At 55.6% G+C, this 15127-nt stretch overlaps 1 protein-coding gene across 14 annotated transcripts in view; it reads left to right on the plus strand.

The window, feature by feature from the left end:
• Tns1 (tensin 1) overlaps window positions 1-15127 on the plus strand; it is a 221801-nt gene that overhangs the window by 22421 nt on the left and 184253 nt on the right. The window contains exon 1 of one of the 14 annotated variants that reach the window (XM_087206072.1): window positions 6450-6624. The exons of the other annotated variants lie outside the window; for them this stretch is intronic. Coding sequence (XP_087062198.1) covers window positions 6592-6624 — 33 coding nt within the window. The 5' untranslated portion in view covers window positions 6450-6591. Of the gene's footprint in view, window positions 1-6449; window positions 6625-15127 lie in introns of those variants that run through there. 14 annotated transcript variants of the gene reach the window in all.

Below are 15127 nucleotides of genomic sequence, written 5' to 3' on the forward strand. Positions count from 1 at the left end.
CCGGAGGCCCTGGGAGGTGTGGGTAGCGGGAAGTTTCTTAGTTTTATGCATCTTTCGCGTTTCTGTGGGAAGGGAATATGTATTCCTGGAAATGCCTCCCTCCATCCCCGGAAGCCCCAGAGTTAAGGCTGGGAGTTAACAGAGATGGAAACAGGGAGTAGAGAAGCCTGGGCTTCAGGGGGGACTTCCCTCCTATTCCGGAGGATGGAGAGATCAGGGGAGAGCGAGACTGGGTCAGGCCCCAGGGACAGAGCAGCAGTTGGTCTAGTGTGGGGAGGAGAGGCCTGAGGGGCCTGTGAGGGGTGTCCTGATGGAGCATCCTTCCTCCTGCTTTCAGTGTGGGTGTAGGGGAGTCTGCAGGAGCCTCGGCACAAAGTAGGGAATGGTGTGTAGCTTTAACATCTAGTGAGGGGAAGGATTCCGGGGCCTCCTGGTCCAGGGGTTCTGACCCACTCTCCATTCTCGTGGGGAACCAGATGAACCCTAGATTGGGGGGGGCAGCAGTACACCATTCTGGTGAAGTGTGCCAGCTGTGGAGCCAGCCCGCATGGCTTTGAATTCTGGCTCTCTCACCAGCTGTGAACCTGGGCGAGTCACAGAAGCTGCCTCTATCTTAGTTTTCTCATCTGTGAAATGGGGACCACAGAAATGTCTACATCATTAGATTGTTGTATTAAACGAGACAATATATTTAAAGTATTTAACAACGTGTCTACTCTGCAGTGGGTATTCAATAAAAATCAGGGGTATTTCCATCATTATTTACCATCCCTTTTCAGCAGTGACCTTCCTCTGCAGGCCTTCAGACAGGCCAGGGATGGAGTGATGCCTTTCGATATCTTCTTCCCATCCAAATGTATGGGAAGAATCCTCTTATGGGAGCTTGAACTTCCAGCTCCTTCATGAAGGTGCTGCCTCCAAGCCTCAGTTTCCTGCCCTGCCATTCTGCAGTGGGGAAAGGTGCCAGCAGGCTTCTGCTCCAGTCACCCAGGGCAAGCTTTGAAATCTTCCAGCAAAACGGATTGTCCCTGGGGATTGGCTGGGAAGCTGGTGCTGCAGGCTTGGCATGCAGAGGGGCCCCATCTACATTCCAGTGGGCTCTGAGTTCAGATGCTGTGGAGGCTGGATTTTCAGATTTGGCAAAAGGCAGTCTGCAGTGTGAAATGGCCACCCAAGACCAGGTCAGTGGACCCCCGGCTGCTCAGTAGTCCCCCTCCTCATTTGCCAAGGTAGTGGATGATCCAACTAGCTCACCCCATTCTCTGCATCCTCCGGGGCCAGGACGGGACCTGGGGGCTGGGGTGTGGGGTGTATGAGCAGCTGCAGCTCCCTCCTCTAGCCTTTGAGGGGCCTGAGTCGGGCAGGAAATTAGACTGGGGAAGAGATCAAGATAGCGGAACTGAGTCCTGGGAAAGATCTTATTAAAAATTACTGGGATTGGCCCCAGACACGGTCCCCACCCAGGGTGCTTGTGGAAATGAGGAGGGGAATGGGCTATGTGAGCATGCCCCTTCCTTCTCAGTTGGGGAAACTGAGGCTTGGACAGGGCCTGGTTGGAACACTGCCTTCCCTCCTAGGGAGCACCCTGATTTCTGGAGTGCATGGGAGCAATCTGAGTCTCAGAGGGGTGGCAGGGCCTCTCCTGGACCCTATGGGGCCCTGGTGGGCATGAGAATGCAGTTCTTGGTGCGCCGGGCTGGCGCAGCTCCTGCTAGGGCTGAGTGAGGCACAGACAGGACTGGAGTCCTGGCTCATTCCTTGCTTGCACCCTTGAACACCCAGCGTGGTGGTCCAGGGAGGTTCTGCCCTGACCCAGGCTCAAAGGCCATGTATATGGGCAGCGGCAGTAGCAGGGCTTACCTGGAAGGGAGGCCCTGCGGGCAGCAGAGGCCTGGCCCTGGCTGCACCTAGATCTCTTGTTGATTCTTCTGGAGCCCCTGGGAAGCTAGTTAGTCTCATCCTGACCCATGTAGCAGGAGAACTGTCCTTGGTTTCCCTCTGTGTCCTGCTCCCTGACCCTCACCCAGCCAGACTTTCAGCCTGGGCACTGACCGCCTTCCTGGGGCCACAGCAGTAGCCCTTGGGTAAGGAAGAGAGAGGGCAGTTAATGTCACCATGAGCTGGGACCTAACACCTTTTGCCTAGGGACTGACTATACTGCTACTAGAGCAGCAAGAGCCTTTCCATCCCGGGGAGATGGGGACCAGATGCCCCAGGCTTCACTGGCACACATGTCAGCTGTGTGACTCTGGCAAGCCGCCAGACCTCTCTCTGCCTCAGTTTCTGCACCTGTAAAAGGCTTCACAGGAGGCTTAAAGAGGACACCACAGGTCGAGTGGCAGTCAGTTAAGGTGGCTCTTTCCTGGGGCAGGGGCAAAGTGGCAGAGTCTGGGGGGCAAAAGCATGGGAATCCAGGAGCTGAGCACTTGGTGAGCTGCTGGGATCTACAGTGGGATGGCAGTGGGGAGCCCAGTGCTGCCCTGCACCCTCCTCTGGCTGCGAGGGAACTGCGGTGTGCACTGCTGCAGGGTGTGAGGTGGGAGCTGCTTTACAGTGACCATTCAGCATGGTGCTTAGGAGAGATCTGGGGGCTGGGAACCCCAAAGAGCAGCTCTGTGACCTCCCTTACCCTCCGTGTACTGTAGTGGTCTGTTGCCCGAGGGGGGGGCATGAGGTTCGAGTGTCTCAAAGGCAAAACTCTTTGGGCAGACATTTAATTTATCCTTCAGAGTCCAGAACACTCCAGAATTTGCATTTTTCATATTTTGTAAAGAATTTTATATACAGATGCAGATATGGGGCTTCTTTTGTCAGAGGAAGACAGCTGGTGATGGGGGCTTCTGTGGCTGTGTCACACAGCGGCTGGGCCGAGGAGCGTGGCCTGCCCAGGTGCCCAAAACCCCCTTTTCCAGTCCGCTTCCCTCTGGCTCCATAAGGCTCTTGCTGTGGCCCTTGGTCTCAAAGGCATTTCTAGCTCTGATGTCCTATGACCTTCAGATTCTGTGACCGGTGGTGGCAGAGGAAAGCTGAGTGCCACATCAAGGGATGGGCTAGCCAGGCATGGTGGCACATGCCTATAATTCCAACCCCCCAGCCTCCAGGCTGGCTGTTTTGCCGTTGAGGAAACTGAGGAGTGGAGAGGGCAGTGCCAGGCTCCCCAGGCCTTTGGCCCTTTCGTGCACACGCCCACCGGTCACTGTGCCTCTGCCTGGTGCTGCTGGCCCTGTGCCAGCACCAGAGCCCACAGCGCTGCCTGTTTCTTCAGCTGGCTGTTGAGCAGGGGGCTGGGAGGGAGGAGCCAGGGAGGTCTCTGTGTGGAAAGGAGAGGGCACAAATTAGACAAATGTGCTGCCAAAAAGTCTGGAGGAGGGGGTGGGATGGCACAGGATAGTGGCTGGGCTCCCAGGCCACCAGCATCACTCCCCAGAAACCCCAGCCAACCCCCAGTGCATACCTGATATCTACCAGTATGAGACGCAGGTCTGGGCTCCTGGAATGAGCAATACCTCTGGAGAGTATGCAGCCTGTGAGGGCTCCCAGGTGAGAAGCTGCCCAAGACTCATACAAGGGGAAGAGAAGGCAGGTTTGGGAAGGGAATAGGAGATGCTAGCAGTAGGAGGATGTGTTAGGACTCATCATTGATTGATTGGTTGATTGATTCATTCTGGCACCTTCTGTATGCCAGGCTCTGGAGATACAAAACCCAGGACATGTCCTTGACCCAGAAACTGTCCCATGTGTGGGTAGTGAAGGAAACAGCTGGGAGACAGGTCCACAATAGGGTCCTCACATTACCTTTAGAGACACTTTTGGGGGCAGTTTGACATTCAGTAGGAGGACAGTGGTTAGGTGGCAGGAAGGACTTCCTGATGGGGAGAGGTTAAGATATTAGGGGAATCCTCATAGGCTTGGAGAGAGGGACAGGGAATTTTGGAGGCAGAGTTCTTTCAAGCAGACCCCACAAAGGCTTGCATTTTCAGGGTGGGAGGGTAGTAGGCCCCCCGCTGAGGAGGCCAGACAAGTTGGTGTCACGGTGACTTGGTCTTTGGCCTGATTTTCCAGGACTTCTGAGAAGCTCCAAGGTGATTTCTCAGAACTCCCATTATAGCTACGGGGAGGCACATCTCCGGTGATGGTGGTGACTGTGAAGGTGATTGTGACGCCGAAGCAAAGGGCTGTGGGAGTGGGAGGGGGAGTGAGTGGGGGTGGGGCTGGGCCTCAGCCAGCTGAGCCCTTGAGCTGTGGAAGGGGCTGAGGCCCACTGTCGGCTGGATGGTGCTGGGACAGCGTGGGCTCAGGGAGCCCTGCTGTGTGGGCCAGCCCAGGAGGTCATGGGGTCTGTGGGAATCGGCCTGGGGCCCCTGTGGCAGGTTGGGGCCAGCTAAGGTAGAATACTGGTCCCTTCAGTTGGCTGGCAGTTGGGCCCTGGCAGGCTTGGAAGTGGGGAGCTTGGGACAGGGCGTTCAGTGGTGTTGAGATGCTGGCAGGACACGTGGATTAAGGCAGCACCTTACCCAGCCCTGTAGCTCTGCAGAAAGACCTAGAGAAGGATGGAGAGGGGACCCAGATTCCTTACCATAACACCCTTAGCAGCACTAGGACTCCTGGCACAGGCACTGCTCTAGGAAAGACCAGATTTAGACACCTCACTTCAGTGTCTTCCCCTGCCTTTTCAGAATAACTGAAAAGTGATGGCTAGTCCTGGTACAGTGCAGAACCTGAATATCAGAATATGGCAGCCCTTTCTCAGATGAAGAGTGTTTCCCTCTCATTCTCGGGTTCTTAGGTACATATCTTGGCTGGGAGCCTGCACACCTGGTCGAGCAGGTCCTCCCGATGGGCAAGACTGGCTGTGGAGACCCAGTCCCGGGGCTGTGCTGTATGTGGTGCCGACACAGTGGCACAGGTTCTGGACAGGTGGGAGAGAGAGACAGGGGCTCTGTAACCTGTTGTCCTTCTGGCTGAAGGCATGGACAGCACTTTCATGTGGGGGCGTAGGAGTCCAGGCCTGAGGACCTTCTTGCTAAATTACTCAGTCCAGGGAAATGGTCTCCAGGGAGCTGGACTTGGTGGTGTGTGCCTGTAATCCCAGACTCTGGGAGGCTGAGGCAGGAGGATTGCAAGTTTGAGCCCATCCTGAGCAGCTTAGTGACTTAGCCAGACTCTGTCTCAAAAAATAAAAAATAAAAAGGGGCTGGGGACGCAGCTCAGTGTGGAGGCTCTGGGTTCAGTCCTCAATGCTGGGGGAAAAGTCTCCCAGTGTCTTCTCAGGGCTAACGGGCCTGTCTTTGAATCTGTGTGTGTCTGTGAGCTGGCCTGTGTGTGTGTCCTGCTGCGTGCGCATCCACAGAGGGGTGTGGAGCTGAGTCCTCTCCCTCCCCTGGACAGCTCTGAAGAGCAGAGCCGTGATTCACTGCCCCCGCCCAGCCTACCGGGTCCAGCCATGGCCAGGGCTCAGGGAGGAACATTTTTGTTATTCGGTTTAGGGGGTGGGGAGTGCATCCAGACAATGAGGACCCGGGGCAGCTTTTTCTGGGGTCCCCTGCTTTGGTCCCTGGGGGTCCATCTGGATTCTGTACCCCATCTCTCTAGACCCCAAACTGTTGCTCCTGGGCAAAAGTGGGTTGAAGGGAGGGGAGGGCCACAGGGCAGGGGGACACTGCAGGGACAGAGGAGGAGTGGGAATGGTGAGGGTTGAGAAGGCCCAGGAGCAGGCGGGGGAGGAGAAGGAAGTGGGGAAATGCAAACCAAATGTTGGCCCAGGGTACAGTCAAGAAAAACAGACTCTCGCGGGAGCCTGGAGCGGGCTCTCTTTCAGAAGGGCAGGAAGGGCTGGGACAGATGTTTGGAGGAAAGAGAAAAAGGGGAAAAAAGAAATAGAAAAAAAAAACCAAAACTGGAGTGAAACCCAGAGCCTGGGGCCAGGGCCTGCCTCCCTGTCTGGCCTGCTTGTCCTGTGTCAAGGTCTGTCCTGGACTCGGAGCAGGCTGTGGACACCAGGGGCTGTTCTAGCTGTGTGTGTGGGAATGCGTGTGTGTGAGCAGGAGGGCGGGCGTGGGTACTGGGAGGTGGAGGAGAGCTCAAGGAGCCTCAGGGTGTGCAGACCGCCGTCCTAGTCCTAGATCTGTCTGTCCATCGATGGTGTGGCGGGTTTCAGGGCCTAGAGGTTCGAAATGAGGAGCTGACTCTGGCCTGTGGGCACCAGATCAGAAGGCACAGGGAGGCGCAGCAGCTCACAGGGCTTGTGTGTCTGGGAGTGGGGTGGCCTCAGGGGTCCTGCCTCCGGTAGCTCTCTATTTGCCCTGTCCCCTTGACACTCCCACCAAGCTGAGCTTCTGACCCCCAGCGCCACCAGAGGAGATGGGAGGAGGGGGGAGAGAGGAGGCTGGGACAAGGGGGTGGGGTGGGAGGAGGAGCAGGAGAGAGGAGAGGCCGGCAGGGCAGGGAGGCAGACAGGCGCGAGGCCCACAGATGCTGGCTGAGTGAATTGCAGACCACTCCGTGCTCCCTTCTGCCTGCTCCGTGGGTGCTGCAAACTCCGGGGGCCCTGTGCAGGCCCTCACGCGGCCGGAGGGACAGGACCCACCGAAGATGACGTGGATCTGTCTGTCCTGCATGCTCTGGGTAGGTCCAGCTGCTTTAGCTCCGAAGTCTCCACCCCCCCCCCCCTTCATCCTGCAGCTGAGAGCTTGGAACAGGGGTGGGGTGTTGGGGAGTGGGGGGTGTTAGGGTTAAAGGGTACTAAAAGGACAGACTGACTCCGGCAGCTCTCAGGCGGCTCTCAGTCCGGCCTTGGCTCTGGTTCCGGGGGTCAATACATGCCCCTCTCCTCCCAGCCCCCCACATTGAGTCCAGGCAGTAAGTGGAAAGAAGCCATTGAAACATTTATTTCTTTTTAGAGTCTTCGTGCCCCCCATCCTGCAACGGGGTGACAATTCTCTCCCCTCAGCAGAGTTTGAGGAGGGGTCAGTGGTGCGGGCCTGGGAAGCAGGAGCTAGTCCCCTGGAATGTTGCATCTGGAAAAGCTGGGTTGGAAGGAATTCTCAGATTCCATCACTTTCATCCCTTCTAGTCCCAATTTTAGCTTCTACCCACTCCCCTCCCTTCCCGCAGAGCCCCTCACCCTTACAAGACCTCTCTGCCCTGAGGAGGGGGATGTGGCCTGCTCTTTTCTCTTTCTCTCTGGGCCCCAGACTCAGGAAGTTGGGGAGGTACAGGGGGTCTGGGAAGGGGGATGAGAGGGCTGACTGCAGCGTGAGGGGTGTGGGGGGACCTCCGTCCCCCAGGGGATCCAGCGGGCTGCCTGGGCTGGGCGAAGGCATGCACAGAGGTCAGGAGGGCCAGGAAGTCCTCACTGGCTGAGGGTAATGTTGGCCTCAGAGCGTGATGGCTGATTTGGGGGAGGGGGCTTCGGGCCAGGGATCCAGATGTGGCCTTTCCTGCCTCTTTCCCTGCCCTAATTAGTCCTCGGAGGGCCCAGGCAGGCCCTAGCTGAGGGCAGTTGCAGGAAAGCAGACTTGGGTGGCTAGGTGTACTTTGGACAGAGAAGGGCAAGGTGGAGGTGGGGCTGGAAGGAGGGGTCTGGGTGGCAGGCCAGGCTTCCTGAGGGGATGGGTCTGAACGACAGATTTGGTGCCTGGAGCTTCCCACACGAAAGATGCATCTGTGCTTGGCTGGGCTGGGGTTGAAATGGAGCCTATGAAATGGAGCCTTGGCCAAGCTCATCTGTGTGCTCAGGATGGAGGTGGTTCTTGAGGGGACTTGCAGTGGGAAGGGCAGCGGTTAGAACTCCAGGGGTGATGACCTGCCGTGGACACAGAGCAGGCTCTGAAGACCACTTCAACTGAGAGATTTTGGGAACAGTGCCTCACTCCAGAGAGCCTCAGTTTCCCCAGGGTGAACTGAGGATAGCAGAGAAAGGGGATCACAGAGAGGCAGGCATGGGGCCCTGTGTCCTGGTGTGCCCAGGGCAGTGCCTGGCATGTGTCTGGGACCCTCTGGGTGTCAGTACTCTCTGTGAGGAGTGGCAGAGGGTGCTGGTGACCAGAGGACCTTCTTGGGCTTTGGCAGGGGATGCTGTCTCCTTTAAGACCAGAAGAGCCTGCATCCTCTCCTCCCCACTGTCCTTCCCAGTGCCCCAGCCCCTGTCCCTGCCTAGGGGGACCCAGTATGCCAGGGCTCTTTCATCCACGCCCAGTTATCTGAGGGTACCTTGCTCCTCCTGGGTGGGCCTTGGCCTAGTTTGGGTATATGTTTATGGCAGGGGATGGAGGGGGGCCAATGGCATCAACTGTGGAGAGGGACTTGGAGACTCTGGAGATCTTGCCGAGGAAGCAGCTTATACTTTGAGAGGCGCCTGGTGGTGGGAAGTATGCAGACTTTGACACCAGGCAGGGCTGCGTTCACGTCCTGATGCTGCCATTTCTGAGACAGGCAGTGTTGGGTAAAACAGTTGCTGTCTGGAGCCTCAGTTTCCTGATCTGTAAAGTGAGGTGAGTAATGTACATCTTGAGTGAGGACAGACACAGTGTGTGGCAAAGGATTGACACCACAATGCACAGGAGGTGCTCAGTAAATGCTAATCCCTTCCCATTCCACAACCTCCTTCCTGCCTCTGGATCCTGAGAGTCCCAGACATGGAGCGGCAAGGATCTCCCTGGGATGGGGATGGTGGGACAGGGACCCAGTGCTCAGGCTGTGTCTCCTGACTATCCAGGGATCATGTCCAGCTCTTCTGGGACCAAGGACTGGCTGGATCTGCAGCCTGAGGGAGGTAAATTGAGCCACAGAATGGAGGAGAAAAGTCTTGTGCCCAGGGTGATTGCGTGTGTGTATGTGTTGCTGTGTTCCATTTTTTTCCCCCTGAAATGCTTTATTAAGACAAAGGTGGGGGGAGGATGGATCGTTTGCCCCAGTGGCCGACCCCCTCCCCCGCCACCCTGCCAGTTCAGTGCACTGCAGGGAGGGTGAGTCCTGGGCCCCAGACAGAGCTGCTGTCGAGCTGGGGTGAGGCCAGAGCAGGCGGGGGTCCGCGTTGCTTTCCTCACACAGCGTGCTGTGTTCCATTTGGGGACAGCTGCTGAGTGTTTGACCAAGAAGTAGTGCATCTGTAGGACATTGTTCTAACAAGCCCTAGGAATAAAAGTCACTTTATTAGCTGAGGCGCATAACTATATATCATGCATAACTTGATTTTCTCATCAAATGTTTCCATTTGCTATTACATAGTCAAGCATGGTTTATTTAGAAAATAATTACACGCCTATTAATTGAAGCGTGGTGTTGAGTGAGTTGAGTCGGAGCTCTAGGCCTTCCTTCCAGAGGGCTGCTGGCCCTAGAGCTGGGAAGGACTTATGAGGGTGGGGCCACCGGAGCCCCAAGGCAGGGAGGAACTGGGGTCCAAGCCTAGCGCTGATTGTCCCCTGAGCAGGCCCTGAGGCCAGAGGCTGGTCACTCAACTTTTCTGGACCTCACAGAAACTTGGATGCTCTTCTCGCAGGCCACTTCCAGCTGCGGAGAGTGATGTGCTGTTTTCTGGGGTTGGTGTCCTGCCCAGTGCTGAGCACACGTTTTTGTCAGAAGGGTCCCTGTGAGCCCTTGGATTCCTTGAAAGTAGCTCCTGCCACGTAGACCCCAGGCCTGGCCGCTCTGTTCTCTGACACTCAATTTCTCTACTTGTGTCCACCTGTTAGCGTCTCCTGACTGTGGGTTTGGGAACCAATCTGTGCTGCCTGAGACTAACCAGGGTCTGAGATAAAATCTTCGTTTTGCAAAGTGTTTAAAAAGTGACGTGGGAGGCAGCACATCGAGGAGAAACACTGCTTTATTTTTCCACTGTGCTGAGAGGAAGTGTGGTGTGCTGGCTGTGAGTGTAGTGGGAGGTTTGATTCTGGCCCCACCACCTGGCAGCTGTGTGACCATAGCCAAGCAGCTTCACATCTCTGTGCCTTGGTTTTTCTACCTATCTCTAGGGTTGTTAGGGCTTTGTTTTGTTTTATGTTTTTGTAGTGCTAGGGATCAGTGAGGCTTGAGGCCTGGTGGAACTCTGCCACTAAGCTATACCTCCAGCCTAGGTTGTTAGATTTTAAAAGAGATAATATATGTATTTAGGAAAGTATCCTAAGAGCTCAATGGCAGCCTTTCTGCTGCATTTTTAAGGTCACCTAGCAAGTCAGAGTCAGTACTACACCTAATCTCCTGCCTCCCCATCCAGGGCTCTCCGTGCTGGGGATACTTCAGGACAGACATTCAGGGCCAATGGGAATGGAATCGTAGGAACGGTGTACATCTTCTCCTGCAGTGGCCAGAATGGACACCAGCCTGCCTGGATGCAAATCCTGGCCCTGCCACTGATAAGCTGTGTGATCGTAGCAGGGTCCTGAGCCACTGTTTTGTGCCTTAGCCTTGTGCATTCCCTTGGTGTACACAATTTCGTTCAAACCTCACTGTGGTTCTGTAGGACCTCACTGTGTGAAGAACGAGTAGTCCCAGTCTATAATCAAAGAGAAAGGGACCCAGGGAGCAGAAGTGACTTACCTGAGGCCACATGGCCACTGGCTCAGTATTTCTCAAGAGGCCAGGGTATGGAGGAGGGGCTCGAGAGCGCCTCATTGAAGGGGATCATGAGGAGCAGCCATGGAGAATGGCATGGCGGGGTGGGTGATGAAACTGATGGTGAGAAATCATCTGGCCAGGAACCAAGCCAGAGTCCGAGCCAAGGGCTCCCAGCTGAATCTTGGGCCCCAGAGCCTTGCCTTGCCCTCTGTGACATGCAGAGGGGGTCAGGAAATTTCAGGCCCCATTGGCCACCCTTCTGGGCAGATCTGGGGCAGCCTGGAGTCCAGAGGTGCTTCCTCAGCCAGGTGACAACAGCACGTGCTGTGTGTGGCTGTGAAGAAGGTGAGCTGAGTTCTCTGTCCCCTAAGAGAAGGTGTGTGGTACAATTGCAACACAGGGAACCCAGGCCAGGGCAATGCCCCTTAGTTCATCCTTCAGACTTGTTTGAGATGCAGACTGTGCTGAGATGTGGATGAAACAGAGCAGGTGTGTGCTCTCTGGTGGGCTGGTCCAGTACATACACGAAGAAGGATGACAGGACTCCCCGCTCACTCTTGCTGAGCACTTCCTGTGTGCCAGGTACAGCTCCAGCTGCTTTGGAGACCTTATCTCCTCTGCACAGCACCTATGGGTGGCTATTATTAGCTCAACAGATTAGGGAAGTGAGGCAGAGGGGGTTAAACAGCTTCCCTGGAGTCACTCTGCTAACAGGTGGAGAAGTGGGACTGCACCAAGTTGTACTCCAGGGATGCCTTGACTTGGGGTCTTTAATAGAGAGAGTGCCCTTCAGTGATTCAGAGAGATACAGATGGAAATGAAGATGTTATTACTTACAGGTCCTTGGGGGTGTATTATGTTGGAGGGCAGGGAGAGAGAGAAACAGCATGGGATCCAGGCATTGTTTGAAAAGGTTTCCCATGGGAAGTTCTAACAAGTATGTAGGAGTTCCCGGAGGTCACGCTATGACATTCTGCACAGTCCATGGGGCCGTGAGTGTTAGTAGGGCCAGTGAAATTGGCTGCCTGTGGCTGTCCTGTAAGGAGGTGGTCACAGGAGGCAACTGCAGAGGGCAGGTATTGGGATTAATACAGGAACTTGGCTGGGGCTGGAGTGTAGATCTAGAACCTGTGTCCAGGTGACTGAGCCCTGCTTCTGGTATGAGAGAGGTGACTTATATTTTAAGTGGATGACAAGGCAACATGGAATGATAATTCACTGCATGGGCACAAAGCAAGCAAGTGAAGACTGCAGGGGAATTGTGAGGAAACAAACAAACTCAAATCGAGCGACTTCTAAAAAACAATCATCCTAGAATCTTAAAAAATCAGTGTCATAAAAGACAGAAGAAAAGGTAGGTAATGTTCTAGATTAAAAGATGAGGGAGATTCGACCACTAAATGTAATGCATGAGCAGGGGGTGGTGGCACATGCCTGTAAGCTCAGCACTCTGGAAGGCTGAGGCAGGAGAATTTAAAGTTTGAGCCCAGCTTGGGTAATTTAGTGACTTAGTAAGATCCAGTCTCAAAAAAAAAAAAGTCTGGGGATGTAGCTCAGTGCAAAGGTCTGGGGTTCAACCCCTAGGAGCACCCCTGATTGGGTTCTGAATCCAAAATCACAACAATCAAAGATGCAGCTATAATGGAATTTTTTGAGCAGGTGGGAAATGTGAGTAAAAGCTGCATATTAGATCACAGGACTGTATTGATGTTGAATTCCCAAGTGTGATCAGTATTCTGTAGTTATGTAGCGGGTGGGGGAGGCAAAAGTGACACCATGTGGACAACTGGAGAATCTAGAAGGGCATGTGCATGTTTGTTTTCTCCAGAGATTTTAAACTTTTCTTTTTTTATGGTACTGGAGACTATGGGGGAGTCATGCTTGCTAGGCAAAGTGCTCTGCCACTGAGCCACACCCCCAGCCCATGACTGTAACCTTTTCAAAGTAAAATAAGGAAGGCAGCAGGGGGGGAGACTGATTTGAGGGGTATCTGGGAAGAGCCCTGAGAGGATGAGGTTGATTAGGCCTTTGAGGAAGCCTGGATGCTGGACCTACAGGAGGGTGGGAAGGGCATTTTGGGAGGAAGGGACAGCTTGGGCAGAGGCACCCGGGGGCGAGAGGTGGCTGGAGGGGCAGGGAGTGGATTGTGGGCATTGACACTGGAAGGTGGGCCAAGAGACCCATCAAGGCTGCTTCTCCTGCTGCCTCAAGGGAGTGCGATGCAGATTTTCCCTGGACACCCAGGAAGTCACGGAGGCATTTTGGCTAAGTGGTGTGTTGTTGACCCCACAAAGCAGTAGCTATGCTCCTGAAAGTCCTGGAGGGGCCTGGTGTTGGGGCCCTGAGAGGCTATGGCGACAGCTCTGGGCAGAAGTGACAGGGCCCAAATAGGGCAAAGGCAGGGGTATTGCAAGTCCAGGGGGGACACTGACAGGAGGGAACTGGACAAGATTCATGAGCTCTGGCAAATGGTTGGCTGGAGGCATGGAGAGTGACTCAGAGTTTTCCACCAGGGTGACCAAGAACTTGGGCAGGCCATTGGCTAGCGGGGGGCCTGGGGACGGGGAACTTTTGTGTCTATGTGAAGGTGAGATGAGGTAGGGAAAACTTAATTCGAGTTGCCTGTGGGACTCCCCAGATCTGGAGTCCTTGCCAGGCCTCTCAGTCTAATTAGAGGGTACATTTCGGGTGGATGGCCAGGAGGCAGGGAGGTGGAGCTGACCTTCCGGGCTTGTCCTGTCTTCTTTCATGGCCACTCCCTGTCCAGGCTCCCTTGCTCACTGGCCGGCAGCCTTCTGCCCTGCCCCCACGTTACAGGGGCTGCTGGGCCACAGGGAGCCTTGTAGGAGGGAGAGCTGGGATGTTCTTCGGGGTTAACTTCTGAGCTGGAGAATCCCTGGGGCTATCGTGCCCTTTCAGCAACAACCCCCCCCCCCCCCCACCGCCCCAAGGGGCAGGGAGGAACCCGTTATAGCAGCTTTTCCCACCCAGGGCCAGCAACTCCCGAGACTCCCGCCAAGGCTGCCCGAGCCAGATGTGCCGCACCCCTCTGGCAGGGCGTGCTGGCGGGCAGACTGGGCTGAAAGGAGGGAGGGAAAGGCCAGGGTGCCCCTGAGTCCCAGCCCGGAAAGCCTTTGGCTGCAGGGGAGACTTGTGAGGCAGGGAAGAATGACCCCAACTGGACCCCTCCTCTTCTCCGGGTTCTGGCTCCGGAGCGGGTGTGGGCTGGAGAGACCTGGCGGCTCCCTGCTGTAGCCACGCCCCCCCACCTCCTGGAATCTCCCCAGCTAGCCTGGTAGGGGCAGGGCGGAGGGCTGGGCTTCCTGGGGCTGTCTGCCACTTGTCAGGAAAATGATCGCTGTCATAACAAACCATTGCTCTTGCATGGCTCTTTGCATTTATGGGCTCGTTTACTTTATGGGGTTCCTTTACATGCCAGGCCTGTACCTGCCAAGCACCCCAGGGAGGGGGCAGGGTGGCACCCAACAGCCTGGTTCTTTCTATTAGCCCAGAATTTACCACTAGGGCATTGCAGATTTGCCCCTGGTCAAGTTCTGCCTCCTGCCTGTCTGGCCTTTGTCCCCCACATGTGTCGTGTGCTCCCTTCCCCAGGGACAGCTCCTTGAAGTATCTGGAGATAGGCAGTCAGCCTGCCCTAGACTCTCCCCTCCTCCATCCTGGACGCTTCTAACCCTGTGTGGCCACTGTCCCAGGGTCCTTACACACTCAGTTTCATCACAGGGGAAGCCTGGGCCTCTCGTGGGGGTGGCAGAGCTGGGCTCCTCCCTCCCATTGGGGTCTCCCAGTGTCTCTTCAGAGGGGCACTGTCTCCTCAGACCTCATCACCGCAGTCCTCCATCAGAGCGACTGTCCTGTCATGTCCCACACAGTCTAAGTCAGACTGACTGGTCCAAGACTCCCATTTGCATTTGGGGACTGTGAGGCCCAGAGAAGGCCACCGATGCTTTCAGGGATGACAGCTTTGGAATCAGGTCTCCAGACTCTGGTCCCAGAGCCCCCACAGCCAGAGCCAGGGCAGGGTGGGTGTGAGAGGTAGAGTGTGCTGAGGCAGCGGGAGGGGGAATGCTTGGGGGTTTCCTGCCTGGATCTCCCAGGTAATCCTGAATCTGAACCCCACTTCCCTCCCCGCTCCTTCCCCTGCCCAGGCTAGGGCTGCTGCAGTTGACTTTGGGCTGGGGCCTCTCCCTGGAATGTCTGTGACAGAGATTGGTGGGAAGGGCTGCCAGCCAGCAGCTGAGAGGGGAATACGGGGGACACAGAAGAATGAAGGGGACTTCTCTGTCCCTCCTTGTGTGGGGGGACACTGAGTGAAGCCAAGGGCTTCCTTACCCCACCCCTACAGAAGCTCCTAGCTGGATTTGCCCAACTATCCCTGCTGCCCTCCCTAGCCACCAGGGGGCACTGCTGGGGTCCTGGCGTCCTCTGCTTTTTCCACCTGTACCCTTGCCTCTTCTTTCCCTGTCTCTGAATTTCAGAACAATCTCAAACATTCGAAAGTTTGCAGTACAGTGCAAAGATCTTTTTTTACCACTGAACTACTTGAGAATAAGTT

Source organism: Heterocephalus glaber, unplaced genomic scaffold, assembly GCF_053883595.1.
Source record: "Heterocephalus glaber isolate CG9 unplaced genomic scaffold, H.glaber_assembly_v1.0 deba00000621, whole genome shotgun sequence".
Classification (NCBI taxonomy): domain Eukaryota; kingdom Metazoa; phylum Chordata; class Mammalia; order Rodentia; family Bathyergidae; genus Heterocephalus; species Heterocephalus glaber.